Here is a 20,487-nt window from a genome sequence, read left to right on the forward strand (position 1 = left end):
AAGCTAAATAGACAGTAGTAGGAGAGGGAAGAGAGAGCAGGTTAGACAGCTGTATGCATATAATAATACTTTGTAGTGTGTGTCAAAAATAGTTTAAGGAATCATTCAAAAACAAAATATTTACAATACAAAGCTATTCAAGTAGTTTGCTCTGGAACATGACTGAGGACTAGAATAACATTGGGTCTTCAGATAAATCTGAAATCAGAGTTGGGATGGAAGTGCAGAAAAGCCATCCTACCCTCTCTTTCTTTCTTCTTTAACCTCTTCCTCCTCCTGTCTATGGAGGCCACTTCAGACTTGAGTGACATGTAGTACTTCCTTATATCCTGTAGTTTGTCTTGTAAGAAGGATATCCTCTCAGCACTTGACATGCTGTCCAGTTCATCTGCTCAGAGACACAAAGGTTCTTATTATACTGGTCTGAGACCATCTGAACAAATAAAAACATACTTTCACCATTCAGCTATAAAGATATGAGTGCTTTCGAAGCCATTTAATTTAGAACAGTAAATACAATATTAAGTTAAAGAATATTCACATAATTCAAGCTAAAATCCAAACCCTTAGGGCCGGTTTCCCGGACACAGATTAAGCCTAGTTCTAAAAATAATGGAGAACCTACATTGAAAGGGATTTTTTGTCCAGGACTAGGCTTAGTCTGTCTGGGAAACCGGATGCTATTGTTATTCAACACCTGAGATCAGTGTGATGAACTGGGATGTAATCATTAATCCAAACAGTTTCTATTGGACAAATTCAGGTAGGTCCCTCCCTGTTTGGTTCAGTGTGGTTCTCTAGTGAATACACCCCTGATTAGTGATACGTTCTACTTACTGAGCTGAAAGGTCCACTTGTATGTGCGCGGGGAGGGGAAGGAGGACTGCTTGTGTTTGTGCTTGTCCTTCTCTAACTCCTTACTGTTAGGAGAGACCAGCTTCAGGCTTCCTTTAGACATGGAGTGTTTCACAGGAGTCATCTTACAGGAGGGGTCCATGACAGCCAGGTCCTCACTGTCACTGCTGTACTCTGTGGGGACACATTTTAAATACTTTATTTGAACCCACAAATCACATTACAGTCAAGAATGATTAAAACATTGACATGTTTTTTTAGGTGAGTCGACGGCCTGTCATTAATGGAAGTAAACCATTCGACTTACCTGCTCCGTTCTTCTCCATTTTGGACGTTGTGGTTGGCCGTTTCTGGTTGCGCTTCTGCTTCTTTGCAGAAGAACTCATATTGCAGTCCATCAACCTTTTCTGACCTAATTATAAAAAGGGAGAATATTGAGAATTATAATTTCAGAGGACTGAGATGTTTCCCCATGAGCATACATTGAACAACTAAAACCTTATTTGCAATGAGCAAAACATGTATAAAAACTAATGTGTGATGGAACTGTTTGCAATAGACACATTTTTACATTTTAGTCATTTAGCAGACGCTCTTATCCAGAGCGACTTACAGGAGCAATTAGGGTTAAGTGCCTTGCTCAAGGGCACAGAGATTTTTCACCTAGTTGGCTTAGGAATTCGAACGAGTGACCTTTTGGTTACTGGCCCAACGCTCTAACCGCTAGGCTAAATGGATATAGCCTATTCTATACCATTCTATGTGTGACCCACCTCTGTCCTTGGTGTCCCTCTCCTGTAGTGACATGCTGGAGTTGCTAGAGCTGGTGCTGGCTTCAAAGCAGTTGGAGTTGGCCGACTCGTTATCACCAAGCCCCTCCTGAGACTCCCCGGCTACGCTGTCAACCTCGATGGTGACGTCACTCTCACTCTTGGTGCTGATGGACTCATCAGGGCTGGGGGCCGAGGTGGGGGAGAAGACTCGTGGAGCAGCAGCGCCCCCGGAGGACGGAGGAGGGTTGTTGTGGGTCTGGGGGTGGTGGGAGGAGGCATTGGACGGAGGGGGAGCATGTACCTTCCCCTGACTCATCATCATTAGGAGGTCTTCTGCTGAGGTCTTGTCCTTCTCATCCAGGTCGTCCAGATCCACCTCGTGGCAGACCAGCGCCTCAGGCCCTATCTGGGGCATCAGCTCCTCCTCTGCCCCCGAGCCTGGCTGCTCCGACCTGGGCCAACCTCCTGTGATACCTCCCTCTCCTGGACCTCGACACTGCACCTCAGGAGTGAGGGCAGGCATCTCTGTTTTAACCTCCGGCTCCGTTTTACCCGTCACTGGCGTCAGGCACTCTTCTCCTTTCTGTCCCCCCGCCTCCAGCCTCTGCTCTGGAGTCGTGGGCCTCCCGGCTGGCGACTCAGTGGGCCTCCCCGCTGGCGACTCAGTGGGCCTCCCCGCTGGCGACTCAGTGGGCCTCCCCGCTGGCGACTCAGTGGGCCTCCCCGCTGGCGACTCAGTGGGCCTCCCCGCTGGCGACTCAGTGGGCCTCCCCGCTGGCGACTCAGTGGGCCTCCCCGCTGGCGACTCAGTGGGCCTCCCCGCTGGCGACTCAGTGGGCCTCCCCGCTGGCGACTCAGTGGGCCTCCCGCTGGCGACTCAGTGGGCCTCCCCGCTGGCGACTCAGTGGGCCTCCCGCTGGCGACTCAGTGGGCCTCCCCGCTGGCGACTCAGTGGGCCTCCCCGCTGGCGACTCAGTGGGCCTCCCCGCTGGCGACTCAGTGGGCCTCCCCGCTGGCGACTCAGTGGGCCTCCCCGCTGGCGACTCAGTGGGCCTCCCCGCTGGCGACTCAGTGGGCCTCCCGCTGGCGACTCAGTGGGCCTCCCCGCTGGCGACTCAGTGGGCCTGCCCGCTGGCGACTCAGTGGGCCCCGCTGGCGACTCAGTGGGCCTCCCCGCTGGCGACTCAGTGGGCCTGCCCGCTGGCGACTCAGTGGGCCTGCCCGCTGGCGACTCAGTGGGCCTGCCCGCTGGCGACTCAGTGGGCCTGCCCGCTGGCGACTCAGTGGGCCTGCCCGCTGGCGACTCAGTGGGCCTCCCGCTGGCGACTCAGTGGGCCTCCCGCTGGCGACTCAGTGGGCCTGCCCGCTGGCGACTCAGTGGGCCTGCCCGCTGGCGACTCAGTGGGCCTGCCCGCTGGCGACTCAGTGGGCCTGCCCGCTGGCGACTCAGTGGGCCTGCCCGCTGGCGACTCAGGGGGCCTCCCCGCTGGCGACTCAGGGGGCCTCCCCGCTGGCGACTCAGGGGGCCTTCCCGCTGGCGACCTAGGGGGCCTCCCCGCTGGCGACTCAGGGGGCCTCCCCGCTGGCGAATCAGGGGGCCTCCCCCCAGGCGAATCATGGGGCCTCCCCCCAGGCGAATCATGGGGCCTCCCCCCAGGCGAATCATGGGGCCTCCCCCCAGGCGAATCATGGGGCCTCCCCCCAGGCGAATCATGGGGCCTCCCCCCAGGCGAATCATGGGGCCTCCCCCCAGGCGAATCATGGGGCCTCCCCCCAGGCGAATCATGGGGCCTCCTCTCAGGCGATCCCATTTTGGCAGTCTCCTCCCTCCAGTCTAGACGCACCTTCTTGTCTGGCGTCCTGTGCTCTGTGGCTTTACGCTTGGCCACGACTCGCTGCTCCCTGCAAATCTCCTCCTCCGTGGCGGAGTCTGTGTCGGAGTCCATGATGGGGAGGTCGGGCATGCTGGGTAGGTGCTCAGCAGGGAGACAGTGAAGGACCACCATGGGCTCATCCTGCCTCTTCAGGGGGCGTGGGCTGGGGGACGACTCTGTCTCAGTGTGGTTGGGAGTGGTGGTGATGATGGTGTTGGTGGGTGTTTCAGACTCAGTGTTGTTGGTGTTCCTCTCTGGCTCTCTAACGTTACTTCTACGTGCTGCTTTAGACCTGGGGGATTTCGGGGTAGGGGGGTCCTCTTCCTTGGGTCTGTTGGGTTCAGGGGTCATGGGGGGCGCCTGGGGCTGCTCCTCAGCCTCCTCTTTCTCCTTCACAGGCTCCCTCCTCTCAGGGAGTTTGTCCTCCTGCTGCTCCTTCTCCTGAGGGCTGCTGGGGGGCTGGAGCTGTGCTGCTGCTTGGGCTGCGGCGGCCACTGCCTCTGCTCTTCCTCTCTCCACCCTCAGGTCCTCCTCCTCTTCCTGCTTACGGGCCGTGGCGGGGTCCGTTCTCTCCGCCCATGCAGGCTTCTTCTCAGGAGAATCCTCTGACTCACTGTCCTCGGACGAATTCCCTGACTCTTCTAAGAGAAGTAGAGGGGGCACATCAAGGGTTAGCTTCCATCCTAACAAAATTCCTGGCTTCAATCATTTAAATAACCATTACTTCCAAACACCAAGGGGTAGTTTCCCCAGACACAGATTAACTGTAGTCCTGGACTCAAAATCAATGCAGAATGTCCACTGAAAGGGCTACTTTAGCCCAGGACTAGGTTTAATCTGTGTCTGATAAAATCCGCCTCACGTGGCCAGAAACACCCTCTAATCATCCTTAGATGTGGACTATCATAGTTATCCTAATTAAAGTAGTGACTACACTATACTGCCTCTGTATTTAAAGGTATGTACTTACCATTGGAGTTGGCATCCCTGTCCGAGTCATACATCCCAGAGGTTCTTCTTGTGCGTCGGCGAGGGGTACCTGTTCACAGACAAATTGAATGAATAAAGTTCTCACGATTCTACATGACAGACGCTGCAGATCTATTCTACGTTTCGGTCTGAACATTCTATAACATTGCACCCTGCTGAACAAGCCCCACAGGTCCACCCTCTCCATAGGACTGATAATAGGTGCAGATTAAGGTGATGAGATGAGAAAAGAAAGCCAAGGTTCACTATTGGGATGCACCCGTGGAGTCATGTTACATGCTGGTTTAGGTACAGGTCTCGTGTCTCTTACCCTCTCCGTTGGGCAGGGCTGATGAGTCAGATTTGCTCTTGCTGCTGGAGCGCCCCTCACGGCTGGGGGTCTTGGAGACGCTGCGGTTGGCACTGGGGGGAGTGGTTCTGAGAAGAGGGCGACCTCTCAACCCACCCAGCTTCCCCTGCTTGTCCTTCTCTCCATCTTCTTTGTTCATGACTTTCTTTTTCTGTTTATTTTTTGTTCCGCCCTTGTCGACAGGCCAGATAATCCGGTCTGCTTTGACCCACTCATCATACCTATAGAGGGGAAATTAAACCGTAAACATTATAGCTAGACTCACTCATTAAATCTCTCAGATTATACACATGCAACAGTAACACACTGCTTGCACTAAGAAACAAATTACAGGTTTATTTCTGGATCAAAAAGGGGCTTAGGCGATGGGCGTGGCAGGGGGCGTGGCAATGATAGTGGTCAATTTCCTGCAATTCTACGAATTTCTCAATGGAGCTGAGATTTACTTTTAAAGTTAATTTCCGGCAATTCTACACATTTTGCCATGGAGCTGAGAGAAAATGTTGCAGTTTTAAAGATAATTTCCAGCAATTCTGTGCATTTTGCCATGGCTAATGCAGTGTTCTTAAACTTAATAACAAAATCAATACTGTTAAATTCAATGTTTTGGGAATTTTCAACTCCCCTGACTGTCAAGCTTTTATTTTGGTGACTGTTAGTTCTCAAAGATTATATTATTTAAAAAAATATATAGGTCCATTATCTTTTCTACATACTTTATATCTGGTTTTAGTTTAAGTTTACACTGAAAGCGTTCTTCCATCCCGAAAATGTAGGTCTAAAAATATTATATTTTACAGTTTGGACTTAGGTGTCCCAAAAAAAACGCTTAAGCAGCCCGCCCAAGGGTTTCTATGGCAGAAAGATCCTCGCACTACATTGACAGTCAAGTAACTTCAAAAACAGAAAGAAATAGAGACAGGTGGATAAGTAATACTGAAAATACTGCCATGACCAAGACAGCGAATCATAAACACACAGAAATCCCCATAATGTCTTTGAGGTGGGTGAGAATGGAAGCATGTGTCCATGGGTTACCTGACGTTCCAGCCATAGTAGTGGACCAGGTACAGGACATCTCCGGCATCATCGTTCTCAGTCTTCTTGATGTTGGCCTCGTATATCTTCTGGGTCTTCCCTCGGCCGTACTTCACCTTCACCTTAGTCCCTGTCACAGAGTCTTCTGAGTCCTCGTCCTCAGCCCTGTACACACGCACGCACATCAAAACAGGGCCAAAGGAAAAACCTATGCACAGAAAAGCTTAGCCTGATGACTCATAATCCTGAATAGTTCCGCTGCTCTTCTGACGATCACTACATACATTGTCTGAAACTGACATCCTAGAATTTGTTTGTGTGACATCAAAATGAGGGGCGTACAAAACAAATTCAACAGCGATTAACCAATCAGAGTATCAACGTTGACGTCATTATGTAGGCCGGCTCTGGCCAAACCCATCGGTTTCTAGGACCAACCAGAAAGGTCAGAATGTGTTTGCATTACAGAAGTCGGCAGGGAGGGAGGAAAATCCAGGGCCTTGTTCAGTTGCCAAATATTCTTGAATGTTGCAGATAGAAATGCCATGAATAGAGCCGATGTGATTCCTTATTCTACATGTCGGAGTCGTGTTTGATCTACATAGCCTATTTCTATTTGAACACGCCCCAGACTCATTGTAGAGAAAGAACATTAGTGGGCGAGGCGTTTGGCCGGAGCAATGTGGATGGGTAACCAGGCAACAGAAAAGCTGTCCCAAATAGCCTTTTAAATCTTTTAGTAACCCGACCCATGCATACTTACGGTGCCCATTCACAAAAATAAAAGCTAGCTGCTCATGTTTAGCTGATCACCCTTGCCTAAAATATCCCTAATCATGACTTGAATCAAAAGGTGATTGTGTAAATCAACATACAAGTTCCAAATGCAGGTAAAATAAAGAAGCCGCTGCTAGCTAACCTCCAAAAGCAGGTTACTAACACCATTAACACAGGTTCAAAGCTTGTTCAACATACAGTGCCCTCAGTAAATATTCATACCCCTTGACTGATTCCACATTGTGTTACAGCCTGAATTCAACATTTATTAAAAAGTATTTATCACCCATCTACATACAGTGGGGGGAAAAAGTATTTAGTCAGCCACCAATTATGCAAGTTCTCCCACTTAAAAAGATGAGAGAGGCCTGTAATTTTCATCATAGGTACACGTCAACTATGACAGACAAAATGAGAGAAAGAAATCCAGAAAATCACATTGTAGGATTTTTTATGAATTTATTTGCAAATTATGGTGGAAAATAAGTATTTGGTCAATAACAAAAGTTTCTCAATACTTTGTTATATACCCTTTGTTGGCAATGACACAGGTCAAACGTTTTCTGTAAGTCTTCACAAGGTTTTCACACACTGTTGCTGGTATTTTGGCCCATTCCTCCATGCAGATCTCCTCTAGAGCAGTGATGTTTTGGGGCTGTCGCTGGGCAACACGGACTTTCAAATCCCCTCCAAAGATTTTCTATGGGGTTGAGATCTGGAGACTGGCTAGGCCACTCCAGGACCTTGAAATGCTTCTTACGAAGCCACTCCGTTGCCCGGGCGGTGTGTTTGGGATCATTGTCATGCTGAAAGACCCAGCCACGTTTCATCTTCAATGCCCTTGCTGATGGAAGGAGGTTTTCACTCAAAATCTCACGATACATGGCCCCATTCATTCTTTCCCTTTACACGGATCAGTCATCCTGGTCCCTTTGCAGAAAAAACAGCCCCAAAGCATGATGTTTCCACCCCCATGCTTCACAGTAGGTATGGTGTTCTTTGGATGCAACTCAGCATTCTTTGTCCTCCCAACACGACGAGTTGAGTTTTTACCAAAAAGTTCTATTTTGGTTTCATCTGACCATATGACATTCTCCCAATCCTCTTCTGGATCATCCAAATGCACTCTAGCAAACTTCAGACGGGCCTGGACATGTACTGGCTTAAGCAGGGGGACACGTCTGGCACTGCAGGATTTGAGTCCCTGGCGGCGTAGTGTGTTACTGATGGTAGGCTTTGTTACTTTGGTCCCAGCTCTCTGCAGGTCATTCACTAGGTCCCCCCGTGTGGTTCTGGGATTTTTGCTCACCGTTCTTGTGATCATTTTTGAATCAACTGTGGGGTGAGATCTTGCGTGGAGCCCCAGATCGAGGGAGATTATCAGTGGTCTTGTATGTCTTCCATTTCCTAATAATTGCTCCCACAGTTGATTTCTTCAAACCAAGCTGCTTACCTATTGCAGATTCAGTCTTCCCAGCCTGGTGCAGGTCTACAATTTTGTTTCTGGTGTCCTTTGACAGCTCTTTGGTCTTGGCCATAGTGGACTTTGGAGTGTGACTGTTTGAGGTTGTGGACAGGTGTCTTTTATACTGATAACAAGTTCAAACAGGTGCCATTAATACAGGTAACGAGTGGAGGACAGAGGAGCCTCTTAAAGAAGAAGTTACAGGTCTGTGAGAGCCAGAAATCGTGCTTGTTTGTAGGTGACCAAATACTTATTTTCCACCATAATTTGCAAATAAATTCATTAAAAATTCTACAATGTGATTTTCTGGATTTTTTTTCCTCATTTTGTCTGTCATAGTTGACGTGTACCTATGATGAAAATTACAGGCCTCTCTCATCTTTTTAAGTGGGAGAACTTGCACAATTGGTGGCTGACTAAATACTTTTTTTCCCCACTGTACAATACCCCATAATGACAACGTGAAAACATGTTTTCAGAAATGTTTGCAAATGTATTGAAAATTAAATATCTAATTTACATAAGTATTCACACCCGAGTCAATACTTTGTAGAAGGACCGTAGACAGCTTTTAGTCTTTCTGGATAAATCGAAGTGCTTTCCACACCTGGATTGTGCAACATTCACCCATTACGCTTTTCAAAATTCATCAAGCTCTGTCAAATTGGTTGTTGATCATTGCTAAACAACCATTTTCAGGTCTTGCCATAGATTTTTAAGTAGATTTAAGTCTAAACTGTTCATTGGCCACACAGGAACATTCACTGTCATCTTGGTAAGCAGCTCTAGTGTAGATTTGGCCTTGTGTTTTAGGTTACTTAAAGGTTAATTAAATCTCCCAGTGTCTGGTGGAAAGCAGACTGAACCAGGTTTTCCTCTATGATTTTGCCTGTGCTTAGCTCCATCAAGTTTATTTTTATCCTGAGAAACTCCCCAGTCGTTAACGATTACAAGCATACAGTGCCTTTAGAAAGTGTTCAGACCCCTTGACTTTTTCCACGTTGTTACGTTACAGCCTTATTCTAAAAACCTTTATTTTTATTTTTTATGTACCTTCAATCTACACACAATACCATATAATGACAAAGCAAAAACAGGTTTGTAGAAATGTTTGCTAATTTATAAAAAATAGAAAACTGAAATATTACATTTACATAAGTATTCAGACCCTTTACTCAGTACTTTGTTGAAGCACATTTGGCAGCAATTACAGCCTCAAGTATTCTTGGGTATGACCCTACAAGCTTGGAACACCTGTACTTGGGGTGTTTCTCACATTCTTCTCTGCAGATCCTCTCAAGCTCTGTCAGGTTAGATGGGGAGCGTTGCTGCATAGCTATTTTCAGGTCTCTCCAGAGATGTTCGATCGGTTTCAAGTCCGGGCTCTGGCTGGGCCACTCAAGGACATTCAGAGACTTGTCCCGAAGCCACTCCTGCATTGTCTTTAGGTGCCTTTTGGCAAATTCCAAGCGGGCTGTCATGTGCCTTTTACTGAGGAGTGGCTTCCGTCTGGCCACTACCATGAAGGCCTGATTGGTGGAGTGCTGCAGAGATGGTTGTCCTTCTGGAAGGCTCTCCCATCTCCACAGAGGAACTCCAGAGCTCTGTCAGAGTGACCACTGGGTTCTTGGTCACTTCCCTGACCAAGGCCCTTCTCCCCCGATTGCTCAGTTTGGCCGGGCGGCCAGCTCTAGGAAGAGTCTTGGTGGTTATCATTCTTAAATGGAAGAAGTTTGTAGAGGCCACTGTGTTCTTGGGGATCGTCAATGCTGCAGAAATGTTTTGGTACCCTTCCCCAGATCTGTGCCTCGACACAATCCTGTCTTGGAGCTCTACAGACAATTCCTTCAACCTCATGGCTTGGTTTTTGCTCTGACATGCACTGTCAACTGTGGGACCTTATATAGACAGGTGTGTGCCTTCCCAAATCATGCCTAATCAATTGAATTTACCACAGGTGGACTCCAATCAAGTTGTAGAAACATCTCAAGGATGACCAATGGAAACAGGTTGCACCTGAGCTCAATTTGGAGTCTCATAGCAAAGGGTCTGAATACGTAAATAGGTATTTCAGTTGATTATTTTTAACTTTGTAAACATTTCTAAGAGCCTGTTTTCGCTTTGTCATTATGGGGTATTGTGTGTAGATTGCTGTGGAACATTTTTTATTTAATACATTTTAGAATAAGGCTGTAACGTAACAAAATGTGGAAAAAGTCAAGGGGTCTGAATACTTTCCGAATGCACTGTACCCATAACATGATGCGGCTACCACTATGCTTGAAAATATGGAGAGTGGTACTCAGTAATGTGTTGTATTGGATTTGCCCCAAACATAACACTTTTATTCAGGACAAAAAGTTATTTTCTTTGCCACATTTATTTGCAGTATTACTTTTGTGTCTTGTTGCAAACAGGACGCATGTTTTGGAATATTTGTATTCTGTACAGGCTTCCTGTTTTTCACTCTGTCAATGAGGTTAGTATTGTGGAGTAACTACAATGTTGTTGATCCATCCTCAGTTTTCTCCCATCACATCCATTCAACTCTAACAGTTTTAAAGTCACAATTGGCCTCATGGTGAGTGGTTTAATTTCTCTCCGGAAATTGAGTTAGGAGGGACATCTGTATCTTTGTAGGGACTGGGTGTACACCATCCAAAGTGTAATTGATAACTTCACCATGCTCAAAGGGATATTCAATGTCTGCTTATTTTATTTTTACGCATCTACCAACAGGTGTCCTTCTTTGCGAGGCATTGGAAAACCTCCCTGGTCTTTGTGGTTGAATCTGTGTTTGAAATTCACTGCTCGACTGAGGGACCTTACAGATAAATGTATGTGTGGGGTACAGAGATCAAAAATCATGTTAAAAACTATTATTGTGCTCAGAGTGAGTCCATGCAACTTGTTAAGCACATTTTCACTCCTGAACTTATTGAGGCTTGCCATAACAAAGAGGCTGAATACTTATTGACTCAAGACATTTCAGCTTTAAATGTTGTATAATTGTTTTTTTTTGGTTTTTTTGGGTTTTTTTCTCCGCTGACATTATAGAGTATTGTGTGTAAGCCAGTGACCTTTTTTTTATGGACATTTAATCCATTTTAAATTAAGGTTGTAACACAACAAAATGTGGAAAAAGTCAAGGAGTGTGAATGCATTCTGAAGGCACTGTAGATGGAGAAGCTAAGCTGACCTCTCGACAGACCTCGCTGTTCATAACGATGCAAACGCTTATTTTCATCAAAACCCTGGGCAGGACACGTCGCTTTACCCTGGTAGGCCAGGCTACTCAAGGGTTCTCTACAGACTCCTTTTCTGTGATCGAACAAAACAGTCCTACAGTAACATCACAAAAGACCTTTGGGCTCCCTGTAGAGCCATCAGAACGAGGCCCTCAAACTCAGTGAAGAAGCTTTTCAGCCAGTACAACTGGCACTACTCCAATTTCACATGATATAAATGGGACTCATTCATTAGTTCACACCGTAGCAAAACGTTTTGCAACAAAAATGTGTGTTTCTTATTGGACAAGTTTAGGTAGGTCTTCTCTCCCCGTTTCGGTCAGTTTGCTTCCTAGTGAGAATACGACAGTGAGCTCGGCACACTACAGCAAAACAAAACAATTCAGCTGCACTCCCATCCAATAGGAAACCAACCAGAAAACATGGCATCACAAGACTTTCAGCAAGTATGTGAAACCACACAGATTATAATTATATTCTGCCTGTGTGTTACCCAATTCACAACATTCTATTCTGTTCAATGGCAACACATCCTGACAAGTACAAAATGGAGGAACTTGAGAAGATTCATACTTGGCAGCCAATAGACTTGCCCTGAGGTGACATTCATTCATTACCTCATCTTAAACATTCCATTAAATCGATCACCATTAATATTACACTGTGATGTTTCATTAACATTCAACAGTACCGTTCTCCAACTCTCCTCTCGCTGTCCTCATCTTCCCCTTCGTCCTCAGACTCTTTATCGGACTCCTCCAGGCGTCGGCTGCATTTCTTCCCCGGGGTGTCCCCTCCGTCTGACCTGCTGCTTTCTCTTTGACCTCCCGTCTCCTCTCCGCTGGTCTCCCCCACACCCAGACCACTCGGCTCCTGCTCTTTGATCTTCTCCAGCTTGACAGGTTCCTTCGTCTCAGCTTTGACCGGGGTCACAGTGCACCGTCTCCTCCCCTGAGGGAAAGGATAGAGAACAGATTAGTGTCTGGAACTCTGCAAAAAATCTACAGTAACTATAGTACAGCGCTTTCTCACTTTTTCCTCGCCTCTTCCTCAAAACACATTAGATGAAAAGATCAGATGGGATGAACCCAAGTTCAATTAATTTTGAGAAGGCGAATTGGGAGGAAATCTAACAGAGTTCAGAAAAAGTTGTGTGCAAATCACAAGTAAACCACCACACAGGACAAAAGTTGTTTTTGAAAACTCCTACTAACCCTGGGAGAGGAGATATCTGTGTGGCCCTCTTTGTCACTCTCACTCCCCGACTCAGCCTCCTCCTGGGCAGGCTTGTCCTCTGTGGATGCCACAGACTCAGTCTGGACGGGTGGTGTTGGACCCTGGCTCTCCTTGTCTTTGTCCTTCACCGTTACCTGAAGGACCTGGGCAGCCTTATGCTCTGTCTGGGACTGGGAGGACTGGGAGGCTGGACGAGCCTCGTTGTGGTGGATGGTCCTGAACACGATGCAGGCTGAGCGGCAGTACTCCTCAAAGCCATACAGGTACCTACACACAAATACACACACAATGTATTAGCACTCCCTCAAGCACAGTAAATGTCACTCACCACACACTTCTAAATAATCTTGGTGCAAAAAACGTAAAATATCCATCAATCAAATGTATTTATATAGACTCACAGTAATCCGGCCTAGAACACAGTTTGAATTTATCACGGCAACAGACATTGAGTTCATTTCTCAACGTCAACGCAAATGACTGTCAATAGCTTCAAAATAAAGACTTGTCTGGTAAAGAGCGCTTTTCAGTCTGAGTGAGGTGAACAAACACCTACTTTCTGTAGGCAGTCTTCACATTGTAGGAGGCAGCAGAGTTTAGGATGGGAATGCCCAGGTCCATGTAGATTTGTTTCCACACAGATCCACTTTCAATCTGCAAATAACAACCATCAACGTAACATATGAATAATCATTCATGTAGGCTACGCTATATCAATAATATCTTCAACAAAACAAACAGGGAGGTAGTGAGACAAAACGCTACCAACGTCAAAATTGTTAAGTCATATTTCAGGCCTGTTGTTTTCTTTGCCCTCATAGCAGCTGACGTGCAAAACACCAGCCAGACAGCCCCTCCATGACCTTGATAGTCCACTAAAAAGCTAAATGCTGCAAGTCTGCTTACAGAGGCAGAGGAGAGACAAAGCTGGTGAGAACAGGTTGTTCACATTAGATGACGAGACCAGACAGTCTGTGAGGAGGACTCAGATGAAAGGGGGGGTAGCTGTATAGATGAGATTCACTCACTTTGTCACAGCCCCCCTGCTGGTAGACTAGCCTGAAGAGCTTGAAGAGGTTCAGATCCTTGTAGCCGAGCACAGGAGGCTTGTTAATTGGCGTCCCTGAGGATGAGAGGACGAGAGGAGCAGTGACGTTACACAGAGGAAAAGCAGCACATTCTAGGGCATTCCAAATCACAGGACCATTGTTCTTATTTCATGTGTTGTCGTTGAATGACTGATAAGGATGCATTGTGTGATAAAGAACTGCAGTGAAATCAAATGAAGGATGGATGGGGCATTCAGAGCCAGAGCCGGCCAGGTAGTGTGTTTGTGCGCTTGCAGTAAAGTGTTGTGCGCAGTAAGTCATATGAAAGATCACCAATTGGCCCATGTCAAAAGTAGGGCACTATATAGGAAATAGGGTGCTATTTGGGACATATAAACGGGGAGATGGCAGGAGGATATGGGACAGGGCTGAAGGCTCACCTCGATCCTCCATGAACTTATACAGCTGCTGCAGGAAGTGATCCCTCTCCTCTGGGTCCGCCTCGTCCTCAGGCTGCTGGGAAGGTAAACGCAACACACCTTGGTTAAAATAGGCAAATGAGGCATCAACCGACGATATGTTAGTCATTATCAGTCAGCGATTGTGCTGCTATTTTGACAAGGTCTCTTGACAAACATATTTTAGCCCCAAATATCAAAGCAACTAACTTGGTAAAATAAAGGTAACGTTTTTAAAAAGACGGAAGACAACGAGGCATGCACGTAAAACCCCATCAGTCTTGACATAGCTACCGTTGAAGTCGGAAGTTTACATACACAGTGAATTATAAGTGAAATAATCTGTCTGTAAACAATTGTTGGAAAAATTACTTTTGTCATGCACAAAGTAGATGTCCTAACCGACTTGCCAAAACTATAGTCTGTTAACAAGAAATTTGTGGAGTGGTTGAAAAAGTTAATGACTACAACCTAAGTATGTAAACTTCCGACTTCAACTGTACATTCCTGTAGAGCTAGCAATGCTACTAGAGCAGAGGAAAATGTTACGTATACCAAGGCCAGTAGTCAGTCAGGTAACAGATTATTTTGAGCTCATACTTTGCTTCTGAAAATGTTGCTCATTCTGTTACTTGTCAAGCCACTTGCATGAAATAATTTACACAAAAAAAAGTCAAGGGGTCTGAATACTTCCTGAATGTACTGTGTGTGTAATGTGTGAACTATACCATGATTGACATAAAATGCTCCAGACACAAGTAAATACACAGTAAAGTGAACCTATTTTAGGACAGCCTGGCTGGCACGACTCCACTGGACCACAGCCAATCCCCACAGCCCCTCTCTAAACGATAGGAAGTAGCTGCCGGTTGCTATGGGAACAGTGTCGGAAACCACACAAATGGCCATTTGTCCAAAACTCTGGGAGCAAGAAGAATGAAACCATTGTTGTTCCTGAGGCAGGGGCTGTCCCACACACTGGGGGTGTGTCCCAAATGGCACCCTAGTGACTATGGGCCCTGGTGAAATGTAGTTACACTAAAAAGGAATATAGTGCAATTTGGGATGCATCCAGGGTCTATTGGGAGTCTGGCTCAATCAAGGTGATTCAGTAGCCATAAGATGTCAGAGTGGGAATGCAATGAAGGCATTGTACAAGCCAACTTCTTTGACAGACCAGGCAGGTGAGGTCACTACAGTGTGCAATACAACAGCTGGGTTTACATTACTCAATGGAGACGGCTCTCGTTTTGAACCCTTATCATGGCAAAATAAGATAAGAACTTCCTTTTTTCTCCCTCCGTGAAGTAGTACCTATTACGATAGCCAAGCCCAGGCTTCACAAGCAGGTTATGATGGCAATTGTTAGAACATTACACTTCAGTATACAGTTAAACTACTGCTTTGTCAAAACTGATAGAAATGTCTAATTTCTGAATGTGGCAAGGTGCTGGTCCAGTCAGCACCTAAAAGGAAAGTGGTTTACTTGTAGGCTTGAAATAACCTTCTAGCCTGAAACAGAACAGTGTTCTTCTTACCTCGTCGTCATCCTCCTCCTTCTCCTCCTCCTCCTCACTATCTTCTCCTTCCTTGTCCTCCTCCTCATCACTGCTGGAGGATTCTAAGATCTCGCTCATGTCCATCTTCCAACTGTCAGGGACCACCTTGGTTTTGAGGAAATACACTGCCTCCTCCAAACCTGGGAATAGCCAGAGGAAGTCAAGAGTTACAGGTTAATTTTATGTCAATTCAGTTGACTTGGACAATACATTTCTCCATAGGAACACCTATTCAGTTCTTGAACTAACTGGAATTGATTGTTGAGCTCCCTAGGTGAGCCAACCTTACCATTCCTCGACGAGAACTCAGCTTTAGATACGCTATCCATGTTCACTTCATGGATCTCCTTTCTTGCCACCGTGCGACTGAAAACCCCCCACAAAAAAACATCTAAATGCATGTGTATTCAGCTACAAATGTTACCAATTCTGAGAACACTATAATAGCAAATAATAGCAAAAATACATGCATGTTTACATTGCCCTTGGCTAGAAAATGTATGGGGCAAATATCAAACAAGACATAATATTTGTAAACTGACCAGAATTTCCTTAACTCTACAACACAAGAGTAGGATGAACAATACTTACAATTTGGAGTCTGCAAATGATCTCACTAAACATTGGTCTTTCCTGACTGTCAGGTCATCGTTGCAGCTGGGTGATATCACCTAGACAAAACCCGTAAAGAAAGGGAAAGTTAGGAGCAATTACAAATAGTGCTGGGCGATATATTGTGAATACCGATATGGATCCACGTACCATCTATAAAGGTATTTTTATACAGTGCTCAATAAATGAAAAGTTCAACAAGTTGGACAACGTCACTGTCAGTTTCTTCCTAGTTTGGTTGAGTACAAAACCATCAGAATAGAGAAAGCCTATTAAAATCACTTAGAATTCAGGTTGCCACCATTCTAGGGTTATGCACTACTCATAAATCATATTTAGAACTTGTATTATTCAGAAACATAAAATACCGTCAAATATGAGAAAAATATCATACGATATTTTGTCTGTATCACCCAGCCCTAATATCAAAGTATCATCATACAAGAAGGACCAAAGGCCAAGGAAGGTTATTATCCATTTGCTTTCAGTTTCACAATGGGTTCTGTTTTTCAGGTGGTTGTATAAACCAGTAGTTTCCAACCTTTTTTGAACCGTGGCACACCTTGATGGGATCCCCCCCCCCAAAATGTAAAGATCAAATGGGGTTTATTGGAACGTCATGATAATTAATTTGTGTATACCCCTTTAAGAGTGTCCTGCGAATTGGTGCTAGAAATAAAAAAAGTTTGCTCCGGTAAAATAGGTCTTCAGTTTGGAGACAAGCGGTTTTCTGCTTTGTAAATGAGCAACCACGGACACTAAGCCATGTTTGTTTCTATGCCAGAGGCTGTGGTACAGCTAAACCTAATCAGACATGCTTGTGGTAAAGGTTCTCACAGGAAAAGTCAAATAATACAAATGACTTTGCTCATGCACTCCCCTCAAATAATACAAATCCAACAACAGCCTGAGCACACCGGACTTGAAACAATGATACAGATGTAACCATGTGCTATTCAATGTATTATCTGAGCGGCACTGGTGCTCCCAAGTCAAAATTCCATTTGCATTCCATAGTTAATGTTTATAAGGAAGAGAGACCGACAGGCAGAGACCGACAGGCAGCGAGAGAGACCGAGAGGGGCAGCGAGAGAGAGAGGCAGCGAGAGAGAGAGAGGGGCAGCGAGCGAGAGAGAGAGAGAGAGAGGCAGCGAGCGAGAGAGAGAGAGGCAGCGAGCGAGAGAGAGAGAGAGCGGCAGCGAGCGAGAGAGAGAGGCAGCGAGCGAGAGAGAGAGGCAGCGAGCGAGAGAGAGAGGCAGCGAGCGAGAGAGAGAGCAGCAGCGAGCGAGAGAGCGGCAGCGAGCGAGAGAGAGCAGCGGCGAGAGAGAGAGCGGCAGCGAGCGAGAGAGAGAGCGGCAGCGAGCGAGAGAGAGCGCAGCGAGCGAGAGAGAGCAGCGAGCGAGAGAGAGGCAGCGAGCGAGAGAGAGAGAGGCAGCGAGCGAGAGAGAGAGGCAGCGAAAGCGAGCAGAGAGAGAGGCAGCGAGCGAGCGAGAGAGAGAGGCAGCGAGCAGCGAGAGAGAGAGAGAGGCAGCGAGCGAGAGAGAGAGCAGGCAGCGAGCGAGCGAGAGAGAGAGAGGCAGCGAGCGAGCGAGAGAGAGAGAGGCAGCGAGCGAGCGAGAGAGAGAGAGGCAGCGAGCGAGCGAGAGAGAGAGAGGCAGCGAGCGAGCGAGAGAGAGAGAGAGAGGGAGCGAGCGAGCGAGAGAGGAGCGAGAGAGAGAGAGGAAGCGAGCGAGCGAGAGAGAGAGGCAGCGAGCGAGCGAGAGAGAGAGAGGCAGCGAGCGAGCGAGAGAGAGAGAGGCAGCGAGCGAGCGAGAGAGAGAGAGGCAGCGAGCGAGCAGAGAGAGAGAGGCAGCGAGCGAGCGAGAGAGAGAGAGCAGCGAAAGCAGCGAGCGAGAGAGAGAGGAAGCCAGCGAGAAAGAGAGCGCGGCGAGAGAGAGACGCAGCGAGAGAAGAGAGGCAGCGAGCGAGAGAGAGAGAGGCAGCGAGCGAGCGAGAGAGAGAGAGGCAGCGAGCGAAGCAGAGAGAGAGAGGCAGCGAGCGAGCGAGAGAGAGAGAGGCAGCGAGCGAGCGAGAGAGAGAGGCAGCGAGCGAGAGAGAGAGAGGCAGCGAGCGAGCGAGAGAGAGAGGCAGCGAGCGAGCGAGAGAGAGAGAGGCAGCGAAGCGAGAGAGAGAGGCAGCGAGCGAGAGAGAGAGAGAGGGCAGCGAGCGAGCGAGAGAGAGAGAGGCAGCGAGCGAGCGAGAGAGAGGCAGCGAGCGAGCGAGAGAGAGGCAGCGAGCGAGCGAGAGAGAGAGGCAGCGAGCGAGCGAGAGAGAGAGAGGCAGCGAAAGCAGAGCGAGAGAGAGAGAGGCAAAGCGAGGCGAGCGAGAGAGAGAGAGGCAGCGAGCGAGCGAGAGAGAGAGAGGCAGCGAGCGAGCGAGAGAGAGAGAGGCAGCGAGCGAGCGAGAGAGAGAGAGGCAGCGAGCGAGCGAGAGAGAGAGAGGCAGCGAGCGAGCAGAGAGAGAGGCAGCGAGCGAGCGAGAGAGAGGCAGCGAAGCGAGAGAGAGAGAGGCAGCGAGCGAGAGAGAGAGAGGCAGCGAGCGAGAGAGAGAGAGGCAGCGAGCGAGAGAGAGAGAGGCAGCGAGCGAGAGAGAGAGAGGCAGCGAGCGAGAGAGAGAGAGGCAGCGAGCGAGAGAGAGAGAGGCAGCGAGCGAGAGAGAGAGAGGCAGCGAGCGAGAGAGAGGGAGGCAGCGAGAGAGAGAGAGAGAGGCAGCGAGAGAGAGAGAGAGGCAGCGAGAGAGAGAGAGAGGCAGCGAGAGAGAGAGAGAGAGAGGCAGTGAGCGAGAGAGAGAGAGGCAGCGAGAGAGAGAGAGAGAGAGAGGCAGCGAGAGAGAGAGAGAGAGAGAGGCAGCGAGAGAGAGAGAGGCAGCGAGAGAGAGAGAGGCAGCGAGAGAGAGAGAGGCAGCGAGAGAGAGAGAGAGAGAGCAGCGAGAGAGAGAGAGAGAGAGGCAGCGAGAGAGAGAGAGAGAGAGAGGCAGCGAGAGAGAGAGAGGCAGCGAGAGAGAGAGAGAGGCAGCGAGAGAGAGAGAGAGCAGCGAGAGAGAGAGAGAGAGGCAGCGAGAGAGAGAGAGAGAGAGAGAGGGGCAGCGAGAGAGAGAGAGGCAGCGAGAGAGAGAGGCAGCGAGAGAGAGAGAGAGAGGCAGCGAGAGAGAGAGAGAGAGAGAGAGAGAGAGAGAGAGAGAGGCAGCGAGAGAGAGAGAGAGGCAGCGAGAGAGAGAGAGAGAGGCAGCGAGAGAGAGAGAGAGGGCAGCGAGAGAGAGAGAGAGGCAGCGAGAGAGAGAGAGAGCAGCGAGAGAGAGAGAGAGAGAGAGAGAGGGAGCGAGAGAGAGAGAGAGAGAGAGGCAGCGAGAGAGAGAGAGAGAGAGAGAGAGAGAGGGCAGCGAGAGAGAGAGAGAGGCAGCGAGAGAGAGAGAGAGGCAGCGAGAGAGAGAGAGAGAGAGAGGCAGCGAGAGAGAGAGAGAGAGAGGCAGCGAGAGAGAGAGAGAGAGAGGCAGCGAGAGAGAGAGAGAGAGAGGCAGCGAGAGAGAGAGAGAGAGAGAGAGAGAGAGAGGGGGGGCAGCGAGAGAGAGAGAGAGAGAGAGAGAGAGAGGGGCAGCGAGAGAGAGAGAGAGAGAGGGCAGCGAGAGAGAGAGAGAGGGGCAGCGAGAGAGAGAGAGGGACAGCGAGAGAGAGAGAGAGGCAGCGAGAGAGAGAGAGAGAGAGAGAGGCAGCGAGAGAGAGAGAGAGAGAGAGAGAGGCAGCGAGAGAGAGAGAGGCAGCGAGAGAGAGAGGGACAGCGAGAGAGAGAGAGAGAGAGAGAGGGACAGCGAGAGAGAGAGAGAGGCAGCAGCGAGAGAGAGGCAGCGAGAGAGAGGCAGCGAGAGAGAGAGAGACCGACAGGCAGCGAGAGAGAGAGAGAGAGACCGACAGGCAGCGAGAGAGAGAGAGAGAGAGGCAGCGAGAGAGAGAGAGAGAGAGGCAGCGAGAGAGAGAGAGAGAGAGGCAGCGAGAGAGAGAGAGAGAGAGGCAGCGAGAGAGAGAGACAGCGAGAGAGAGAGACCGACAGGCAGCGAGAGAGAGAGACCGACAGGCAGCGAGAGAGAGAGACCGACAGGCAGCGAGAGAGAGAGACCGACAGGCAGCGAGAGAGAGAGACCGACAGGCAGCGAGAGAGAGAGACCGACAGGC

General features: G+C 48.4%; 1 protein-coding gene across 1 annotated transcript in view; it reads right to left on the minus strand.

The window, feature by feature from the left end:
* Window positions 1–20,487, minus strand: part of LOC121544270 (AT-rich interactive domain-containing protein 4A) — a 33,275-nt gene that overhangs the window by 2,083 nt on the left and 10,705 nt on the right. Inside the window, exons 9-24 of the mRNA XM_045209052.1 lie at window positions 16,263–16,342; window positions 15,961–16,037; window positions 15,651–15,811; window positions 14,095–14,170; window positions 13,634–13,728; window positions 13,162–13,259; window positions 12,584–12,872; window positions 12,061–12,320; window positions 5,880–6,044; window positions 4,803–5,062; window positions 4,473–4,541; window positions 2,949–4,143; window positions 1,629–2,497; window positions 1,163–1,267; window positions 838–1,029; window positions 242–388 (exon numbers count right to left, since the gene is read on the minus strand). Of these exons, the coding sequence (XP_045064987.1) occupies window positions 242–388; window positions 838–1,029; window positions 1,163–1,267; window positions 1,629–2,497; window positions 2,949–4,143; window positions 4,473–4,541; window positions 4,803–5,062; window positions 5,880–6,044; window positions 12,061–12,320; window positions 12,584–12,872; window positions 13,162–13,259; window positions 13,634–13,728; window positions 14,095–14,170; window positions 15,651–15,811; window positions 15,961–16,037; window positions 16,263–16,342 (4,138 nt within the window). The remainder of the gene's footprint in view (window positions 1–241; window positions 389–837; window positions 1,030–1,162; window positions 1,268–1,628; window positions 2,498–2,948; window positions 4,144–4,472; window positions 4,542–4,802; window positions 5,063–5,879; window positions 6,045–12,060; window positions 12,321–12,583; window positions 12,873–13,161; window positions 13,260–13,633; window positions 13,729–14,094; window positions 14,171–15,650; window positions 15,812–15,960; window positions 16,038–16,262; window positions 16,343–20,487) is intronic.

This window comes from Coregonus clupeaformis, chromosome 29, assembly GCF_020615455.1.
Source record: "Coregonus clupeaformis isolate EN_2021a chromosome 29, ASM2061545v1, whole genome shotgun sequence".
Lineage (NCBI taxonomy): Eukaryota > Metazoa > Chordata > Actinopteri > Salmoniformes > Salmonidae > Coregonus > Coregonus clupeaformis.